The sequence below is a fragment of the Vicia villosa genome, linkage group LG2 (genome assembly GCF_029867415.1).
Source record: "Vicia villosa cultivar HV-30 ecotype Madison, WI linkage group LG2, Vvil1.0, whole genome shotgun sequence".
Lineage (NCBI taxonomy): Eukaryota > Viridiplantae > Streptophyta > Magnoliopsida > Fabales > Fabaceae > Vicia > Vicia villosa.
Genome location: NC_081181.1, coordinates 85,205,527 through 85,224,315, shown reverse-complemented (window position 1 = coordinate 85,224,315; position 18,789 = coordinate 85,205,527). Strand labels below are relative to the sequence as shown.

The 18,789-nt window shown below is 33.0% G+C and overlaps 1 protein-coding gene across 1 annotated transcript; it reads right to left on the bottom strand.

The window, feature by feature from the left end:
* Positions 1–863: 863 nt before the first annotated feature.
* Positions 864–1,979, bottom strand: LOC131649507 (uncharacterized). Its single transcript, XM_058919269.1, has 2 exons — positions 1,796–1,979; positions 864–1,645 (listed from the first exon to the last, which is right to left on the bottom strand). The coding sequence occupies exons 1-2, from the start codon at positions 1,977–1,979 to the stop codon at positions 864–866; spliced, it is 966 nt and encodes a 321-aa protein (XP_058775252.1).
* Between the last annotated feature and the right edge of the window lie 16,810 nt (positions 1,980–18,789).

Genomic DNA, 18,789 nt, shown 5'->3' with positions numbered 1-18,789 from the left:
TTAAATGAAGGATAATAATAGATAAAAGAAGAATGCTACAAAAAAGATAGGGGGGACATACACCAAAACCCTATCGAGGAGGAACGAACCTAAAGAAAGGCATACCAAGCTTATTCTTTACAAAATCAGCCCTTAAACAATCAGGGACAGTGGAAAAATAAGTAGTACCATTAAGACTAAGCCCTATGTTAGCTAGACTGACTGCACAAGTGTTCCCTTCCCGAAAAATATGGGAAACCACAAAATTCCAATTAGCAACTATATTTATACAATTCACCCATCTATTTCTAATATTCCACGGCACAACAAACGGGGACTTGAACGCCTTCACCACCGCCGTAGAGTCGGTCTCTAACCAAATGAAATTTCAATTATTCTCATAAGCGAACTCAATAGAAATCATTGCTCCTGAGAGTTCGGCCATGAGAGAGTTGGAAACTCCCAAAGATGAAGCAAAGGCTCCCATAAAAAATCCATCACTATTTCTCACAATACCACCGCAAGCCGACAAACCCGACGATGAACACGAGGCACCGTCACAATTAATTTTTATCCAATGTCTTGGAGGCGGCTTCCAAATAACCTCCATAATAACAGGAGCTTTAGGAGGACGGATAGTGACTTTGAAACTCTTGAGAATGATGAAATCCTGCATATTTAAATTTTTTGTCGCCGAAGAAACACTACCAGCCAAAGAAACGGCATCCATAATGTAAGAAGTGGCAGCAGAAAAATTCATCTTAGCATTATGGAATCTAATCTTATTTCTAGCCAGCCATATAACATTTAGGACGTAAATCACGGCTGCCCCGGCAACAAATTTGCATTGACCAGCCCCAAAAATTTTGCAAAGACTCCAAGCATCATTCCAACAAAGAATAAAGAATAGGGAAGGAGAAATTAAGCTTTAAACTTAACCAATGCCAAAGCTGAGAGGAGAACTTATAGTTAAAGAAAAGGTGAGGTGTTGTTTCTTCCGCCTCATTGCAAAGATTGCACCGAGAAGGAAAGGCAAAATTCCTTCTCCGCCATTGTTCATCCATAGGCACTTTATTATGTAAGAGCTTCCAAACCAAGCATGACTTCGAAGGTGGGATTGATTTTGACCAAAGCCACTGCCACCACTCCTTAAGAAAACCTTTTGGTCTCTTAAACTCATAAGCTATTTTAGAAGAGAACTCCCCACTAGCCGAGTGCACCCAAACTTTCGAATCAGGACGAAGATCGAAGGGAATATGGCAGCCAGAAATCCTCTCCTTTATCGCTGTTGGAATGCAAGAAACAACTTTAGAAAAATCCCATTTACCATCAGTTATAATACTTCTTACTATTTGGTCGACGATACCAGCTGCATCCACCAAATCATTGCTCAGCGGGCTGCCACACCAAGCATCGTACCACAAACTGATTTTAGAACCGCAACCCAGCAACCAAGAGGTGTTGTTCTCCATAGTCGGCATTTCCGGCTTAATGCTGGCCCAAATGGAAGAAAAAATGTGATGCTTGATGATATTCTGCTTTCTAAAAACTCTCTGCCTAAGAAAATGAGCCCAAGGTTCCACAGAGTTATGTAAATCCCAAGCCATCTTAAGATTGTATGCGTCATTTAAGCTGATGATAGACCGAATCCCAAGCCCACCTTCCGCTAAAGGAAAACACATATTATTCCAAGCCACCGTAATGATTTTATTCATAGAAGTTTCGCTGCTCCATATGAACCTCTTCACCGCACGCTCAACATCTCAGATAAGAGAGATCGGCCACGAATAAATAGCCATAGAATGCGTGAGCATACCTTGAATGACGGACTTTACAAGCTCAACATGGCCGGCAAACGATAAAAGAGCACCTTTCCAAGAAGCAAGCAAATGAATGATTTTATCTGCAATATGACGCAAATGAACCGCTTTAGGCTTACCTTTGAAGATAGGAACTCCAAGATAAACAAACGGAGAAGTGCCAATTTTGAACCCCGACATGTTCGCCAAAATATTTAATCTAGAAGCGGACATAGAACCACCATAAAGAAAGGATTTATTACAATTAACATGTTGCCCTGACACAGAAGCATAATCTTCAAAAGCATTGATGAGATTCTTAATGTTTGAGAACTTTCCTCTACAAAAAATGAAGACGTCGTCCGCGTACAAAATATGGGAAGGAACGATAACGTTGTTAGGGCCCTTGATAAGCTCAAGCTTCTGCAAGAAACCAGCAGCAAAAATTTTCTACTTATCACCTCTTCGGCAAGACAGAAAAGCAACGGAGACAGCGGGTACCCTTGTCGGACACCACGAGAACAACTAAAATAGCCATACAGCACTACGTTAATGTTAATGGACAAGTGGGCAGATTTGAGAAGGTTACTAATCCACAAACAAAACTTATCATTGAATCCGAATTGTCGCAGCACTTTCAAAAGGAAACTCCAATCCAGGGTATCAAACGCCTTTGCAATGTCAACCTTAAGCGCCTTATTGCCGCACCAAGCCTTAGTGTCTAACAAGTTAACCGCCTCAGACGCCAAACTAATGCAACGATAATGAGATATGATAGTGTAAATAACTTGTTGTTTAGTTGATTGTGTTTGTAAAAAAATAGTAACAAACCCGTGCATTCACACGGGTTCTAGTATGAGACGCGCATTTATTTCAGATATATATTTTTTAATAAAAAAATGTCTGGTTACCCGTTAAAAAATAATAATTGAAGATATAATTAATAAATTATTATTTTGATCAGTAACTTCATGTCCCATTAATGATCAATATTTTGATCAATAACTTCATATCGTTTTACAAAAGGTTTAGTGAAACATAATCTTATTTTTGCATCACATTTTATACACTAAAACTAACTTAAAAGATATTATTAATTTCTTTTAGAAACATAAATTTTCTTTTTATATATATATATATATATATATATATATATATATATATATATATATATATATATATATATATATATATATATATATATATATATATATATATATATATATATAGAGAGAGAGAGAGAGAGAGAGAGGAGGGATCAAATTACACTCTTAAGTTACACTAATAGTTACACTCTTTTGTGACCTTTGATTTTATTTTAATCTAACGGTTATTAAATGACTTTTGGACTCACATGATTATTACTAAAAATATATTCCTTCATTTTTGGTAATAAATAAACGCATGATTCTTTTTAATATTTCTTAAAAAAAACTGAATTCTCAAATATTTTTCATGATTCTTAATAAAAAAAATGTTTCTTATTATTTTCAAAATAATATATTAAAATTTTGATTTTAATTTAAAACGAATTTTCATAAAATGACCACTTATTGTATATATTTTTGGATTTACAACATAATTATTGTGTAGACATTACTCAATTTATTTTTCTTTAATATTTTTAATACAATTTTCTAATATATTTAAAAACTTAAAAAAATTTTATAGTCATGTAGTTTAATTGAATAAAATATTACTTTATTTATGTAAAACAAAAATATCAAAACTTTTTTTAAAAATTGAGAGGAAAGAATTTTTTTATTAAAAATAAAAATTATTATTAATAAATAGTAAAATTCAAATTTTTCATATATTAAAAAAAATTACTTTTTTATTTATCACGAGATAAATTTAGTCTTCTGCCACTTTTGATAAATTTGGTTTATTATTTTCATTAAATTATATAATGTATATATTTTAAAGAAAATTAAAAAAATTAAATTTATGTAAAAAAAAGGATAACTTTTTTTTTATTTTCTCTAAATTACATTACGTGGAATTTAATAAATGATCACTTTATAAAATAATTTTAAGTGATCATTTTATCAAAATTTATTTTATATTTTTTTTGTGTATTTTATTCAAAACTAAATTATTATATACTCTTTACTTGTTATTTAAGTTTTTTTTCACATAATTTGAATATTATTTTGTACAAAATAATGAAACTAATACTTATTTATTAATTACAATTTTTATTTTTAAAAAAAAGTTTCTTTCCTCTCAATTTTAAACAAATTTTTTGATTTTTTTTACTTAAAAAAATTAATATTTTATTCAATTAAACTACACTATAAAATTTAGAAGTTTTAAATATATTAGAAAATTGTATTAAAATTATTTAAAAAATAAAAAATAACAGGTAATGTGTACATAATAATTATGTTGTAAATCTAAAAATATATACATAAAGTAATCATTTTATTAAAATTTGTTTGATATTAAAATCAAATTTTTTATATATTATTTTGAAAATAATAAGAAAATATTTTTTACTAAGAATCCTGAAAAATATTTGAGAATTCTGATTATTTTTTAAAAAATATTAAAAAGAATCATGCGTTTATTTATTACCAAAAATGAAGGAATCTATTTTTAGTAATAATCATGTGAGTCCAAAAGTCATTTAATAACCGTTAGATTAAAATAAAATCAAAGGTCACAAAAGAGTGTAACTATTAGTGTAACTTAAGAGTGTAATTTGATCCCTCCTCATATATATATATATATATATATATATATATATATATATATATATATATATATATATATATATATATATATATATATATATATATATATATATATATATATATATATATATAGGATCAAATTACACCAATATGTTACACTTATAGTTACACTCATTAATAACCTTTGATTTTATTTTAATTCAATGGTTAAAAATGTTTAATTAGTGACTCATGATTCTTACTTAAAATAGTTTATTCTATTTCTAGTAATTTATAATTTTAATTTTATTAAATTATAATTTTTTTCTCATAAAATTAATAAAATCTCTCCTAATTTTGTAACAATTAAATCAAACTTCAATTTTATAAAAAACGTGATTCTAAATATTTCTTAAAAAATCAAGATTCTTAGTAAAAAAAACCTTTTCTTATTTTAAAATATATTATTTGATGAAAAGTAATGTTACTAAGGAAAAAATTGGTATAAAAATTGTGATTTATTTTAATGTAACTAATGTAACTAAATAATTTGCTTAATGTAACTAATAAAACTATGTTATTTTTAAATACCATACAAAATAATTCTCAAAATATGTATAAAAAATACAAAAAAATTAAATAATAAATAATTAGAACATAATAATTTAGTTGTGAATCAAATAAAATTTTATTTTAAAAAGTAGTGAAATTTTTTTAAAATTAAGAATACAAGTTTTTTTAATTAAACAAATTATATTTTTATTAAGAAATGATAAAAACACCATTACTCGATATTTAATATCAATAATTATATATAATTCAACTTCTAATTCTAATTAGTGCATATTTAAAATTTTGAAACCTTAATCTTTTACTATTTAATATAAACATTCATCTTTTAATTAAAATTATAATTCTAACATTTATATTATTTAAAAAACTTATGAATTTATTTTTTGTCAATCATTATCTTAAATGCAAATTATAACTCAATCAAAGTATGTCAAATAATATATATATATATATATATATATATATATATATATATATATATATATATATATATATATATATATATATATATATATATATATATATATATATATATATATATATATATATATATAGAGAGAGAGAGAGAGTTATTCTTATTATTCAATATTTATCTAACAAATTGTTAACTAGAATTTTGTCTCTAAATTATAAGGTTATTAACTCTCGTAAAAAGTGTTAAGTACGACTATTTGAGTTACTAAAGTAAGAAATGTATAAATGTATTGTAAAATTAGAATGATAATGAGATATCTCAGTGTTAATAACTTGTTGTTTGGTTGATTGTGTTTGTAAAAAAATATGTATAAGTGAAATATTTATAGGCAAACAATAGTATTACTGGCCAAAACAAATGTGATATATAGAAATTAGTCTTGTTCGACTATTTGCATAGATAATGCATAATTCTCCCGTTTTCGGGAGTATGTGAGTACATGCGCCCGTAATTTGTTTTAATCTTCCCTCATTTGCAACACTTTATATTATTTTAATCCACGTGTATATTCTTTTTTTAGAAAGTATCTTAGTGTCAATAACAATTCAAGTTAGTGACATTATAAACATGGAGCACGAGTAAATTGTTAAATTATCAATTTTCATTAAGCTTTGAGTAAGTATAACCTTGCAACGACCTTTGTGGACCTAAGAAATATTTGACAGCTATTTTGTACTTGCCATTCCATTATTTAGCTGAGGGACTTCAATCAACCATAGATTCAATTATAATCTTATGTAACAATTATTCTTAAGTGTTGACATAACCTTCATGCATGTGAATGAACAATGCTCATTAATTTTTCCAGTTTTATAATCCTAATGGTATTGTTGATTTTTTCAATTGATTAGAAGATGAATCAACTTATTCATTGGGTGAACTCCTTTTATAAATAACATTGTTGAATCTTGCATTATCCACTTTGATATTTATTCTTTAGTCTCTTATTTTCTTGCTCACCTTTTTAAGTCATCGTTTTTGAATTGTTGACTTTCAATAATTGTCATGCTCATATCCCTTAAAAATTTAAATTTTGATCATGTACGTTCCTGATTCCCAAATCTGCTCTCACATTTATGCCGGTGTTAAGAGTTCTAATTTGACATCTTCTCATGTTTCTATCGATAAATCTATGTTTGAACAAAGTTGATCCCTTATTTCCTATTCATAGTCATTTTTTCCTTAGTCCTTTAACATTTTTTGTAAGTGATGAGTTAATGTTTCTTGGGTCTTGCATATGTCCTAAAGAGTATTACCACCTTCTTGTGGCCAAAAACTGGTTCTCCAGTGTAGGTTAGTTAGGAAATTTAAGAACTTTCCCTCATCCAACGATTCATTATTTGTCTTAGATGGATCGTATGAAGATTTCCAAAGGAAACCTTGGAAAGAAGTGGAGCCTTTTTGACATGATCATGCTTTCTAAGGTAGACATGAAATTTGATATAAAACATTTCTCCAACTTTCTCGATTACTAGTATGTAAGTGTAAACACTATTATCTTTCCTTAGGGTATAATGACCAGTGTCTTTTATGATATGGTTGTCATTTTTACTTTGCCTATCATTAGTTATTAGGCTTCAACAACATATGACACTCTCATCCTAAAAATGAGAATTTCTTTTTCAAATGGTAACTTGAGAAAGAGGTTCTTGAAGAGTTTCCTAATGAACAGTTGATGATGATTAATGAAAGACCATGGTTTGTGGATCTTGCAAACTACAAGGCAACTAGTTTGATTCCTAATGAGTTCAATTGGCAACAAAAGAAAATATTCCTTTGTGATGCTACTCAATTTATTTGGGATGAACCGTATTTGTTCAAAATTGGAGCGGATAATTTGTTGAGAAGATGTGTGACTAAAGAGGAAGCAAGAAGCATATTGTGACACTGTCATAATTCTCCTTATGGTGGTCTTTACAACGGACAAAGGATGGCGGCAAAGGTTCTACATGTGGGCTTTTATTGGCCTTCATAGTTCAACGATGGAAATGAACATGCGCAAAGTTGTGACAATTGTCAACGATCCAGAGGAATATCAATAAGGAATGAAATACCTTTACAAAATATGTTGGAAGTAGAGGTATTTGATTATTGGGGTATTTACTTTATAGGACCATTTCCATCTTCATTTTCAAATAAGTATTTCTGGTATATGTGGATTATGTGTCCAAGTGGGTTGAAGTGGTAGCAACTCAGAAAGCGGATGCCAAAACGGTGATCAACTTTCTTAAGAAAAATATTTTCACCTGTTTTGGTACTCCGAGGGTACTAATCAGTGATGGAGGTTCACACTTTTGTAATTCTCAATTGGAAAGAGCTTTAGAGCATTACAGTGTCAAACACCATAACTCAAAACTAGTGAAGCTTTGTTGTGATTCTCAAAACTAGTGACATTTCCTTTGGATTGATAAACTAACTCAAAACTAGTGAAGCTTTGTTGTGATTCTCACTCTCAATTTGCTAAAGCTTGAGAAATAGACGACTTAATTGTCCAGCCTTTACAAACCCCACAAACAAGATGATATTTTTTATTTCTCAAATTCACAAGAAAGAAAGCTAATATGTAGATAGAATTGCTAATCATGTTCAGCTAACTAGTAATCATTAGTAGTAGGATACTATTTCTCATAGTATATATTTTGAATGTTTTCATTGAAAAAAGAATTGGATTATTTGAATATAAACTTTAATAAATGTATATAAAGAGCACTCTACTTCTTTTTCTTTCACTAAGTTTTATCCTATAGAATTTTTTAGATAAAATTTTTAATGAGATATTAGAATATGTATTTTGTACCCAAAAAAAAGTAATTTATTCAACTGTGGAATTTGGCCTAATTTCCTTTAATTTATTATTATTTATCTTTTTTTAATAAGATCTAATATAATATATTTTATAAGTGGTTAAAATGTAGTCAATGTATATATTTTGCATTGAGGAAGTAAATAGACTAATAGTTGAAATATTGTTGAAAGGCTTGACTTTAAAAATTTACAATGTTTTAAATATTTTACATATTGAATAAAGCAGACAAAAGAATGAAAAGGCACATTTAATTGATTTGAATTCACAACCTTTGAGTAAGAAATGAACAATTATATTTGTTTATTCATAATAATAGTGAAAAGAACATAATTATATTAAATAAATAATTAACATATATGATATTCTAAATTCATGTATAATATGTTAAAAGTAATATTTATTTATGTTAAATTTAACATGTGAAATTAAATTGATTTATGCATGATTTAAAAAATATTCAAATACAATAATTATGATTCTATTTGATTTATAATGATGTATACATGAATATAAATTACATATTAAATATTACTCTTTCATTCAAGTAATTTATTTTGATTATTAATTATTGTATATACATGTTGATATTGATATAATGCATGATAGTTAATATTTAAAATGTCCTAAGAGGATAATGCATTCATTTGTGGATGAAATTATTTGGAAAAAAAAATCATGAATATGAGTTTATGGTGCATGTTATTTATTGATAACATAAATATTATGTAAATAAAATGTTAAAAATATCAAGAGATGTTTCCATGGTATGATTGTTTAAGCAATAATTTATTAAATTTAAAATTATTTATCTCATATTATATGTGTATATTTGTCATACCCCAAAATTTGCACATACTATTTCTCTTATACAAATTCAAATCAATACATAAAGCTCCAAGACACATTCTCCTATACAAGGCTCAGAAAATAGGGTTTGGTTTGTTCAAGGGAAAATCAATGAATCAATGGCTCCAAGGCATCCCATGTGGCTCAAAGTATCTTACATTACCTCTATGACAAGTATCAAGTCTCAACTCAAAGGATTGGTCACTCAAATATTCAGAAAGTCAACAGTCGACTAGGTTGACCTAAAAGTCAACTGTGGGCAAAGTAAAGTCAAAACTCCTGATTTTTTGTCAAGATCCTAATATTGAAGTATCATTCACCATTTGATCAAGTATTGATCATGGTTCATCAAGGAAAGATCAAAAATCAACAATTCAAAAAGTTTCTAAATTAGGGTTTTCATAGGAGAAAGTCAACTAAACTTTGACCAGCCATAACTCTCACATGGAACATCAGAAATTTTCCATTCAAAGCTTATTTTGAAGGAAATTTGATTCTCTACAATTTTGTCTCTCACATGCCAAGTCTAAAAATGCTTCATGTGAGAGATATGGACCAAAACATTATAGGTCCTTTTTCAGAGATCAACAAAAGTCACTTTTTTTAAAAAGGACATATAAGGAGCATGGAAAATTATTTTGATATGAGACCAAAGACACTGGTTAGAGGACTCTCTAAGATTTCTAAAAAGTTCAAGTACACTTCCATACAATAAAAAATGAAGGAGTTAGGACTTGCACAAGTTGGGCGAAATTCAAGAAGAACATGAAACCCTAATGGGACAATTTTAAGTTCCTTGACTAATGGGCCTAAGTTTGAGCTTTGAAACAGGATCATGAGTACATCAAGGGCCCATAAAAATTTTGCTACATTTTTTGCGCCATTTATTTGATTTATTTGAATTTTATCTATTTAAATACAAAATAAATTGGATAAAATCACAAAATAAATGAAATAAATCATGAGCTCTTATTCTAACTATATGGAAGGCCCAAGTAATGCCCCATGAGGGCCCAAAACGTGATAAGCAATATGGGGGAAGGTTTGGCTTAAAATAGAAAGGTTTTATTTTTAAAGTAAAAAAAATTCCTTTTCCTTTAAAAGACTTGACATCCAAGCCCACAAGTTGCCCTAATCTCCTCTCATATATATTCTCTCAGACACTGCAGCCAAGGAACACGTTTTTTCACAGCCTGAAAAACCCTAACGAAAAAGCTCAAAGTTGAAAAAAAAGTGCAAACTCGAATTCAGATGCTCAGCTCTTTTCAATCAAATCCGGGCCTTCAATCATCTTCCTGAGGATTCCAGGAGTCGATTCCATCCGCCACTCAAGCTCACAACGATCCAGAACCTTTTCTTTCGGTCTCACCGGAGGTAAGTATTGTTCAAACGTCGAATTAACTAATTCACGCTTTGCTAACATGTTTTCTGTGCATATTTATACTCAGGAACATGTATAGGACTGTTTGGACGTGTCACATGTGAGTTGGTGGACCGGAAACACGATCTGCCATTGTTAGGGCATGAAGGTTCTCCTTCATCGTGTTCATGGTTACATGTTGTTTCAGGAGAAACTAACAGGTCCATTGGATTCACAGCATATGATTTATGTGATCTGGGTTGTTTTTGTGTATTGTTTGGATCGTTTTTGCAGCTTACCAAGATCACCCTTGCCGAAGAAGGTGACCGGCGCACTGTTCCGGTGAGTCAAAAGGGTCTGGATTGGTGGACCAGCGGGCGTGGCACTATCAAGGGACGCCATTGGTTGGTCAACAGAGCCAATCTCTCTCTCTCACTCTGATTCTTCGTCCAAGCGACGCGGCCCCACGGTTTGACTATCCATTTGGTTTTGTTTTAATATTTAGTAATTGTGAATCATATTAATTTCATCAAGCGAATTTGGATGTGTTGGCAAAGGATAATATGGTGCGTTTCTTCAAACCTGGGTTCGATACCCAGGTGATGTATGTTTTAATATTTCTTTTTATTCCATAGTTCCTCTCCAGATCTAGCGCTTTCCATTCACGTTGATATACAATGGACTTCCAATACCAACAGTCAGATCAAGCGCCCATCAGATCTGATGCTCCAAACGCGTCCTCACCATGGTGCACCCTCAGAGCACAACCACACCCAATCGCAGCTAAGTTTTCTTTTTAATTTATTTATTTTGTTTATTTTTATTTTTATTTTAAATTACATAAATATTTTATTTATCTATTTATTTTCTATATTAATAGTTTTATTTAAATCAATTTTTTAGTAAAATAATATTTTCATAACGTTTGAATTTATTTAATCGAAGATTCGATTTTCCTCATAATAATGAAAACAATGGTTTTATAAAGCTATAAAGAATTATTGTTAGTTGTGCGTATCTTCTTATCATTTGTTTCAAACCCTGATTTTAGCATGATAACTAATCACTGTGTTGTCCGTTAACCTTAGTTATTTCTTGTCCCTTTTGGGGTTTGCCTTGCCATTTTTTGTCTAAATTATTACTGTTGGGATCACTCATACACTAAAATAAATTCTCGTCTTTGTGCAAATTTTCAGGGTTATTTCAAATTCTTCAGCCACGCGCCTCACCCGACCAAAAGTTAAGTTTTCTAACTTTTTTTATGTATATTTATTTTTTAATTCCTCCTTTATTTATTATCAATACCTTGTATTTGCCGCAAAAAGTTTTCTACCTTTCTCTTCTTCATTTTTCAGGATTAGCCAAGATCCTCCGACTACGCACCATTAGAGCTAAGTTTCCAATCCTTATTTTATTTTATATAAATATTATTTTACTTTTTGCATTTTGCCCAAAATAGGGTTTGCCTCGAATAGTCAATGCACTCACCCTTATTTATTTTCCTTTTAAATTTTCAGGGTTCGAGGAAGATCAAAGCGTCCAAGGATGTTTAAAATTAATTATTGACCTTTCTTATTTTCCTCCTTTTATTTCCCTATCCCCGCAGGTGTTTATTGTAATAGCGTAGGATTTTTATTCTGCCTTTATTTTTAAACTGCGTGGTTAGTAATCTTAGGGAGTGCAAGCCTTTAACTGAATCTAGATCACTAACTTATAAGATAAATATCATCGAAGTTAACCACGTGATTGTTGCACCCACACACCTTTAGGGTAATCCCTCTCGTTGCCTTGTTGTCTTATTTATCTGTTGCCTGTTGCCTCTAATTGTACTAAATAGTCAAGTCCCTCGATTCCGAGGATACCTCAAGCAAGGTTGCCTTAAAGAATAAAAATCATCTAGTCCCTCGATGTTGCCTCGGAACTCGGAAAAGTAAGATGATTGTCCCATTGCTAAGGTATCCTCGCATGATGCCTAAGATATTAATGACTATTATATCCTTCCCTTAGACTACCTGCCCTCTTTATGGTAGGGATAGTCTTAATGGCGAACGATACTCTCGATGACCCGCACATCCAATTGAAAGACTTCCTGCCCTCTTATGGTATGGATAGACCCTTTCGTCCGAAAGGCTAAAAGAACGATTTTTCAAACTTAGGGTAGTTGCTATTAATTGCTTGCTCTTTCCAAATTCAAATTCAAATTCTTTTTCCCACTCTTTTCAAATACTTTCAAAACAAGGCTACGCTTATTTACAAGCTAAAGTCCTTAACAAATCTTTTCCCACTTCTTTTCAAAGAAACTTTTCAAAAAGACTACGCTTATTTACAAGCTAAAGTTCTCCTTCAAAGTTTTACTTTTTACACCTCCTTTTCAAACAAATCAAACATTTTGAAAACAAAAGTGAGCTAAGCAATTAAGAGCCCATGGATAACCATGGATGCAACGGGTGCCTTACACCTTCCCTTTGTATAACTTACCCCCAGAACTCAAAATCTTTTTTTAAAAAGGTCTTTTCCTGTTCTTTTAGCCTTTCTATAATTGGATAAAATAAAAGTCGGTGGCGACTCTTGCTATCTGTAACATTTCGATAAAAAGTCAGTTCAGCGTATTACAGAACTGGCGACTCTGCTGGGGATACTTTCGATTAAAAGAGGGGTTACCTTAAAGTTTAGGATCACTTTAATTGTTTTCTTTGTTTGCTTTATTTTTAAAGGTTGTTTTGGGTATTCTGCTGTGTGAAAGATCCTACACCTGGATCTAGTGTACCTTAGGTATGTGGCATTAGACCAGGGAGGTTGTACGACACGTATCGTTATGGTTGAACTGGTGGCCACCGTTAGTGCGACACTTTGGTTTGTTCTGATGGCCCTTGAATATGATCGAGGAGACATTTGGCTACCGCGTGGTGTCATAAGCACTAATTCACCCTTAGAACCTTAGTTGAACTTGACTTTGTCCTATAGGAAGTAGCGAGATAGCTGGCTTTGGATTCCTGACTGAAGCCGGTTGATACTCAATGCTACACTCATTGAGATTGGACTCTGGGGATGCTTTTGGCTGGCCGATCGAGTGCCATGTTGAGACAATGCCCGCGAGAAAGATCAGGGATATGAGCACCATAGAACCCGGTTACTATTCTAGGACAGGTTGAACCAACTTAACTTCAGTGGGGAGGGTACTTACCTACGAACTCCACACAAGCCTTTAAACCTAAGGACACTTGTGTGACTTGTCTGTGCTTGCTACTAACCCTTTGGTTTTCTTGCAGGTTTTTCTTGTGGGACTCACTCGTCCTTACTATCTTACGCTTTGCCTGATGCATTGCATAACATCATGACATCATGACATCATAAGCATAACATGATTAAACTAACCCTTTCAAGGATCTTAGGGATTTAGGGCGCATAATTTACGGTGCTCTTATCAAGGACTGAATTCCTAATCAAGGGGCAAGAGGATTTACTTTCCTCTGGCCATTTGTCTTCCAGTTCAGAGGCGCAGTACCTATCAAGGGGCAAGGGGATTTATTTTCCTCTAGCCATGTACCTTTAAATTCAAAAGTATCCCCGAATTAGAGGTGATGGGCCACTCGATATGGTGAGCTCGATTCTCAAAGAAGGATGTTCAAAGACGAAATTCAGAATTCTTCAGACAAAGACGCAACCAATCATTTTCTAAAAAACATTGCATTTGCATTCATAACATCGCATAGCAGGTTTCTCACAACAGGTATCTCATCCTCTCTTGCTGTTTACTTCAGCCCAAATGGATTTCGAGCAATTAGTCAAACACCTTCAGGATCAGAACATCTGATCCCAAACTTTGGTTCTGAACGTGGACAAGGGGCAAGAAGAATTGAAGGCACTCCTATTCCTGGGTACAAATACAATGCAAGATGTGTTTATCATTCGAACATTACTAGCCATGATACCAAAGATCGTCGACCATTGGAGCATGGGATTCAAGACTTAATTGACGACAAGATCATTGACTTCAAGCCTCATATGGGTAATGCTACGTACAACCAGAAAGGTCATAATGAACGCAACCTATCTGTTGAAGCAGTCCTACAACAACGAAGAAAGCCAGACGTACCTAAGCGTCAACTCACCAAGATCAAAATGTCGTCGGCTCAAGCATTACAACATCTGTTGAAGATCAAATTGATTACTCTGAGGGATGCTCCTAAGAATTCTAACACCTCCACTCCTGGATATAAACTCAATGTGAGGTGCACGTACCATTCCAACAGTCCTGGACATTACATAAACGATTGCTGGACATTGAAGAATAAGATCCAAGGTCTGATCAATGACGGAGAAATAAAATTCAACCCTCCTGAAAACTCCTGTGGTGATCACCGCTCCTATGCCTAGTCATGACAAGACTGATTGACGTCTAGACGGACGAACTTTTGGATCATTAGATCTACTTTCATTTGCATGTTTCTTTTCTGTTTGTTTAAACATTCGACTTATGATAGACATTATCTGTCTTAATAATCATCATCAGTCCATTGCATATGTTTGTCTTGAATAAATTATTTCGCTATCACTCATATTAAATTATGTCTTTACTTTGCATATGTTTTGTGATACTCGACTCCTGCTAAAGTTGTAGGCCTTTTGAGGGAGGATGACGAAAAGGATACCGCAACTTCTTACAATATGCTTTCGGACTATGCTGACGATGTACAGGCATTATTTCAATCCCTAAATAGTGGAGATATAAGGATGTTAATCCCTCGTCAACCCCTTTGAGCCTAAGGAGTAGAAGTTTTCTTTCTTGAACAAATTAAAACCCTTGATCATAACTTGGGGCAGGATAGTTCTCAGTTAATTTAGCTGTGCATTCTATTTTAAGAGAATCATGCAGTACACTTTTCAACAAAGGTTTCAATCACAAGCGTTCATCCGCACACATCAAAGAAGTGTTGGAGATGTCAAACAAAAGCCAACGATGGTTCATCAATCATCAAGCAAGGCAGTCAATATCTTTCAAAAACAAAAATGATGAAAAAACATATATACAAAGAAAAGCCTGCTAAGTCAAAAATCAAAAAAGAAGACTTAGGCAAAAATCAAGGCATCCCGCTGACTGTAAGCTCAAGATAGACAGTTCAGGCAAAAGTTAGGGATATCAAAAATATGAAAAAAGAGAAGTCAATAAATTCCTCAACAACACAATGTTGTGACTACCAAAAGGAAGAAGTGACTGCCATCTCAAAAGTTTTCTTTGCTTGTGAACTATCATTATTATCAAAGGTGCAAATCCAAAAGTCTCTTGGAACCTGAATGCATAAGTTGAATTAACTGAACTTAGGACTGAAGATCATCACGAAGAGGCGTGGGTAGAAATAAACTTTGAGCCTTTATCCTTTGTTTCTTAAACCGTGAACCGAGCCACGTTACAACCCTTGAAAGTCCTAACTGAAGCGTGGTTAGTTCAAAAGCATACTGTCACCAAAAAGGTATCCTGACTCCTTAAGGTTTATCACAAATGCCGAGTTGATGTTTCGTTTTTTCAAATATCATGTTTTCATAAACATCACGCTTTTACATCTCCTGTTTTAATGTTTTTCAAAAAACTCAAGACGGACGTATGCATTGCATCTCATGAATTCATTATTAAACATATTCTGCTACATAATTTCAAATGTTACCAACAGAAAGAATTTGCACAGGGTACAACTAATAATTGAAAGTTATCCCGACAGACAATATTACTCCAAGAAGCCATGTCTCTTACGTATACAAGGGGCACGACACATTCTGCCCAATCAATTTGGGGCAATCGAGTCAAGATTCCGAGGATCTCCCAAGGACGCCGAGACAATCAGGGGCATGCATCCAAGTAGATCTGAAGCTACTTCCCAACCAACATGGGATATTGTCTTTGGCCTATGATTACTAGGGGCATGTCGCCCATAGTGCACGTCTCATAAAGTCCTCGCGAGGCAAATCTTTTCAAAGTCTCTACTAGCGGGGGCAAATCTATGCAAGTCCAGTTTGACATCTTGATCAATACTCAGCGGTGTGTCCTAATCAAATCCAGGAATGGTAGTTACTATAATACTGGGGGTAATGTTCAAGGCATCCATGCCTTCCCACAGCTCCGGTTTCACAAGATCATATTCCCACAGAGCAATTCTCAAGAAGATATCTTCAAACATACTCGTCCCGACAAAGACATGACTCCCCAACAGAGTTTACATCTTCAACACTACCGGTTCTCCAAAACTTTGCTCTTCTCCAACATGGTGTATTAATATCTCTAATCCCCAATCAGGGTACATCAAGTTACTGATTGTCCCCAAGCAGAAATCATAAATCCCCAGCTGAGCATCTTCCAGATAAGATCAAACATCAAAATTACAATGACATGAAGATCCACCTTCTCAATCAAGATGTGTCAAGTAGCATAAATCATAGTCATACATCATAAAACATAAACATATTCATACAATTGCATACATGTTCATACATAATACATAATGCATCGCGACAAATGCGTACATAACATGCAAGGTTCTCATTTATATTGAGAATCCCGTCACATAAACGCATTACATGCATCATGACATGGCATAAAAAAAAAACTAACTTTGCCTTTTTCAGGTTGCTGCTGCAGTTAAATAAACAACTTCAAAAAATTTCAGATCTAAGTCGATACCTTGGACGGTTCCTTAATGATCTACCTTCGGATCTAAGTCAATACCTTGGACAGTTCCTTAATGATCTACCTTCGGATCTAAGTCGATACCTTGGACGCTTCCTTAATGATCTACCTTCGGATCTAAGTCGATACCTTGGACGGTTCCTTAATGATCTACCTTCGGATCTAAGTCGATACCTTGGACGGTTCCTTAATGATCTACCTTCGGATCTAAGTCGATACCTTGGACGGTTCCTTAATGATCTACCTTTGGATCTAGGTCGATACCTTGGACGGTTCCTTAATGATCTACCTTTGGATCTAAGTCGATACCTCGGACGGTTCCTTAAACAATCTACCTTCAGATTTAAGTCGATACCTCAGATGGTTCCTTAAACAATCAACTTTTCAAAATCTAAAGCGGAAACCTCGGACGGTTCCGTAATGATTAACATTTAAAATATAAAGCGGACACCTCGGACGGTTCCATAACGATCAACTTTCAAAATCTAAAAGCGGTAACCTCGGAGATCTAATTCATTTACCACGAACGGTGGTGACACGATCATTTCCAAAGATCTAATTCAGTTATCACGAATGGTGTAAACACGATCATCTTTCAAAGATCTAATTCGTCTACTACAAACAGTAATGACACGATCAACACTCAAACAACTACTTCTCAAACACTCCAAACATAATCTAATGCATGATTTACTGGATGGCATCTTTAAGCCCATCCCCATCATACACCTGGATGGCATCTTCAAGCCCATCCCCATCATACACCTGGATGGCATCTTCAAGCCCATCTCCGACAAAAGCCCCTTCATCATCAGCTAGGGCAAATTTCTGGGTATTCTACTGTTCAATCCTCTTCCACCTTCAGATTCCGACTGACATACAAACCACTCTACATCTTCAGGTTTAAGAAAATTGAACAGGGGCAGCTGTCATACCCCAAAATTTGCCCATACTATTTCTCTTATACAAATTCAAATCAATACATAAAGCTCCAAGACACATTCTCCTATACAAGGCTCAGAAAATAGGGTTTGGTTTGTTCAAGGGAAAATCAATGAATCAATGGCTCCAAGGCATCACATATGGCTCAAAGTATCTTACATTACCTCTATGACAAGTATCAAGTCTCAACTCAAAGGATTGGTCACTCAAATATTCAGAAAGTCAACAGTCGACTGGGTTGACCTAAAAGTCAACTGTGGGCAAAGTAAAGTCAAAACTCCTGATTTTTTGTCAAGATCCTAATATTGAAGTATCATTCACCATTTGATCAAGTATTGATCATGGTTCATCAAGGAAAGATCAAAAATCAACAATTCAAAAAGTTTCTAAATTAGGGTTTTCACAGGAGAAAGTTAACTGAACTTTGACCAGCCATAACTCTCACATGGAACATCAGAAATTTTCCATCCAAACCATATTTTGAAGGAAATTTGATTCTCTACAATTTTGTCTCTCACATGCCAAGTCTAAAAATGCTTCATGTGAGAGATATGGACCAAAACATTATAGGTCCTTTTTCAGAGATCAACAAAAGTCACTTTTTTTAAAAAGGACATATAAGGAGCATGGAAAATTATTTTGATATGAGACCAAA

Excerpts from the sequence above, each read along its gene's own strand:
- LOC131649507 (XM_058919269.1), bottom strand. The coding sequence starts at position 1,979 with ATGTCGGGGTTCAAAATTGGCACTTCTCCGTTTGTTTATCTTGGAGTT. Across the intron at positions 1,646-1,795 it reads TGTAAAGTCCGTCATTCAAG|CGGAAGGTGGGCTTGGGATT; the intron begins GTATGCTCACGC and ends GTTTTCCTTTAG.